Source organism: Triticum urartu, chromosome 3A (genome assembly GCF_056163025.1).
Source record: "Triticum urartu cultivar PI428250 chromosome 3A, HENAU_Tu73, whole genome shotgun sequence".
Classification (NCBI taxonomy): domain Eukaryota; kingdom Viridiplantae; phylum Streptophyta; class Magnoliopsida; order Poales; family Poaceae; genus Triticum; species Triticum urartu.
Genome location: NC_141875.1, coordinates 555,506,054 through 555,509,345, shown reverse-complemented (window position 1 = coordinate 555,509,345; position 3,292 = coordinate 555,506,054). Strand labels below are relative to the sequence as shown.

The 3,292-nt window shown below is 58.5% G+C and overlaps 1 protein-coding gene across 1 annotated transcript; it reads right to left on the bottom strand.

The window, feature by feature from the left end:
• Positions 1-1,268: 1,268 nt before the first annotated feature.
• Positions 1,269-2,093, bottom strand: LOC125548722 (uncharacterized). The gene has a single exon (XM_048712271.2). It carries the CDS (start codon positions 1,958-1,960, stop codon positions 1,439-1,441), a length of 522 nt encoding a protein of 173 aa, XP_048568228.1. The 5' UTR covers positions 1,961-2,093; the 3' UTR covers positions 1,269-1,438.
• Between the last annotated feature and the right edge of the window lie 1,199 nt (positions 2,094-3,292).

The following is a 3,292-nucleotide window of genomic DNA, read 5'->3' as shown; positions in this document are numbered from 1 at the left end:
AGTTATACTCCAGACGATAGCATGTACAACCTTATCATCGAAGTGCATGTCAATAGGTGGATATAAGCACTATATTAGATACTTAGATTTTTTTTTTTGCGATAGGACTTACCGCAAAGGTCCTCCATTGTGGCGGTTATACCCTATCGCCATTGATTCCAATTGTAGGAAAAGAATCAAATCTCGAAAAAAAAAATTAAATTAAGGTCAGATCTGACTTAACTTTCACGAAAAGGTCAAAACACCAAATTTGCCCTGCCGCGGCACGACTATTTTCATTCCATCCCCATGTGCAACAAACCAACAAGTTAATGATAGCAATACGTAGACGTGCGTAACTTCCTCTTCTAGAGAGAGAGGGGCGAAAGGGAGCGACTAAAAATACCCCTAGATCCTGCCGGCGAGGCGCGGATTCTTGCCTCCTCTGCTCGCTCCGGCGGCGGGAGGAGGTGGGGATCCCGTTCCTCTGCTTCCGGCGTGTAGATAGGGTAGTGGTAGTTCTTGGTGGCGTCGATTTGGTGAGGGGCTCGTCGCCGTTCTGGGAAAATAAATGGTACCCCAGGGACCTTGGTGTAATTTCCTTTCTTTGTGGGGTGTGTCGTACCACTGCTTTAATTTCAATATACTACTCCCTATATTCCACAATGTAGTGCTTCCTCTATCTCCATGCTTCAACTTTGACCGTAAATTTAACTATCATGACTAATTGTGGCGGGATCAAAAAATTATATCAGTGAATTCGTATTCGAAAAAAGTTTTCAATTATATATATTTTTTTCTCCCGCCGCAGTTGGTCTCGTTGGATTAAATTTATGGTCAAAGTTGAACCTCGAGAAGCGCGGGAGCACTATATTTTGGAATGGAGGAAGTACTCCCTCCGTTCAAAATTACTTGTCTCAGAAATGGATGTATCTACCTTTAAAAAAAAGAAATGGATGTATCTAAACTAAAATACATTTAGATACATCCATTTCTAGGACAAGTAATTCCGAACGGAGAGAGTAGATCGGAGGTCGTAATCGCAAAAAAAACAAGTAGTAGTACAATGGATTAGCGCATGCACAGTATCCGCAGAAGACTCTTGAGCGAAAAGTACAGCGCCGCCTGCTGCACTGTGCACGGCCGCACCGTCGGCTCCTGGGGCTACTGACGCAAGACCAGAAGCCTGTGTTTACCGAGCAAAACACTCTTCCGGTAGTAAAAGAGACACCCAACCCAACTAACCCAGCGCCACCATTACCGACAGCTCACCCGAAAGCAGAAACGCATGAACGAAACAGACGGGCAATGACCAAGTAGAAAGGCCAAGCTTTCCACAAATAGGTATATACAGCTAGCCGGACCAGTGCCGTCGGCTCCGGCCCCTTGCGGCCGTCAGCACGTCTCTCTCTCGCCGTCACAGAAGTCCACTACGGCCGATCGCAGCTACGCGATCGCATCACGACCCGAACAGCAGCGACGGCGGCTCGTTGAGGTCGAACGGGAGGCCGGCAGGCCCGGGCGCCATGCCGAGCTCGAGCGCCGTCGACGGCGGGACGGGGACCGCCGGAGACGCTTCCTGCGGGAGACGGGGCGCCGGCGCGGCCGCAGGAGGCGAGAAGTAGACGAAGTGCCACGGCGAAGGGAAGTTGAGGTCGACGCCGCCGAACGGAACAGGCTGCTGCTGCAGAGGCGGGCGGTGGTGGTGGTGGCCGGGGAAGTTGATCTTGGCCTTGGCGCCGCGGAGGGTTCGCGCGGCGCGGTCGTAGGCGAGGGCGGCCTCCACGGGGGTGTCGAAGGTGCCCAGCCACACCCGCGTCTTCTTCCACGGGTCGCGGATCTCCGCCGCGTACCGCCCCCACGGCCGCTTCCTCACGCCCCTGTAGTGCGCCTCGCCTCCTCCTCCCCCTCCTCCTCCTCCCGCGCCACCTTGGCCATGGCCGCCACCGAGGCTCGCCGCTCCCCGCAGCACCGGATCCATCGGACGGGGAGGCGCACAGTGAGTCTACTCGGCGCGGCAGTGTCTGGTTCGCTCTCTTGGACGACAGGTCCGTCTATCTAACGCAACGCATGTGGAGCGCTACGTGGGGTGGGATTCTTTGGCTGGCGCCGGGTGTACTGGTATTATTATAGACCGGCGCCGCACCGCGTAGAACGGAGGGGCCCGTAGCCGCACCTTGGGTTGGGGTTCGGGGGGTTGGGGTGGGTTGGGGGAGCACGGCACAGCCGCCGCGCGACTTGACGTATCGCCGGGCGGGGCCGCTTCCTCTTTTTCTTACTGCTGCTGCTGGTCGCTGCGCGGTACAGTGCCGTTCCTGGCGCTGTGCACCCACCGCCTCCGTTCCATTTCTCTCTCCGCCTGCTCGCGTGACGACATGCCGACCCAATACGACCGCCCCGCCGCTCGCCTTTCATCGGTCCTAGACGGACGACTCCAGCTCGCCTGGGGCATGCGGCGCCGGACGGTGCAGCGCCCATGTCTGGTGGGGCCGCGATCGTCGGGACCTGCCTGTCAGTGAATCTCGCATGCCTGCGCCATCCTCCTGCCCCGCTTCCCGCCTCGGACCGCCTTGTCGTTTATTCGCCGCGAGGAATAAAAGTGGTATGGTACGATCAGGTTACGATGACCGGTGGGGGCGTGGGCTCGCTGTCCCCATGGACCAGTCAGTCAAATGAGCATGGCCCGGGAGGATACGCGGTGGGTGGCGTCGGGACGTGTCGACGGGCAATTGCTTGCGCGCGGGTTCACGTGCGAGGAGGCGTGTCGTGGGACGGGGGACAGCACGGGCGGGCTGGAACGGGACGCGTGTGGCGCGTCGCCGCTAGCGAAGGCGGCGGGGCCCCGGGCAATAATAAGGTCATCTCCACCGCGCGCGACCCTATCCTGTCCAGCCCCCTCCGTTTGAGGTAAAAAAACAAAAAAGGCGGTCCAGCGCGTGGGAGCAAACGGACTTTTGTCCACTTTCGACCCATCCCCGGCCCAAACTTCCGTCGGTTTTGGGGTGAAACGGACAGCGCGCGGACGGGCGGGACGCGCGCGCTTGTCCTCCCCTGGCCCGCCTGTCGGTGGGAGAAACCAAAAACCCCCCGACGGCCATTTGGCGCCATTTCCCCCAAACCCTCCCACGTCCCTCCCCCCCCCTCTCTCCCTCGTCCATGGCCGACGCCCCGCCGAGTTCCGGCGGCCTGGCCGTCGACCCGACCGCAAAGGTGAAGAAGAAGGCGCCAAGGAAGCCGCGGTCGGAGTACACGCCGGAGGAGATCGCCAAGTTGGACGCGGAATCGGCGAAGAGGAGGGAACGAAGAGCGGCCG

What these genes read in the sequence shown, in the direction of transcription:
- LOC125548722 (XM_048712271.2), bottom strand. Translation starts at nt 1,960, where the DNA reads ATGGATCCGGTGCTGCGGGGAGCGGCGAGCCTCGGTGGCGGCCATGGC.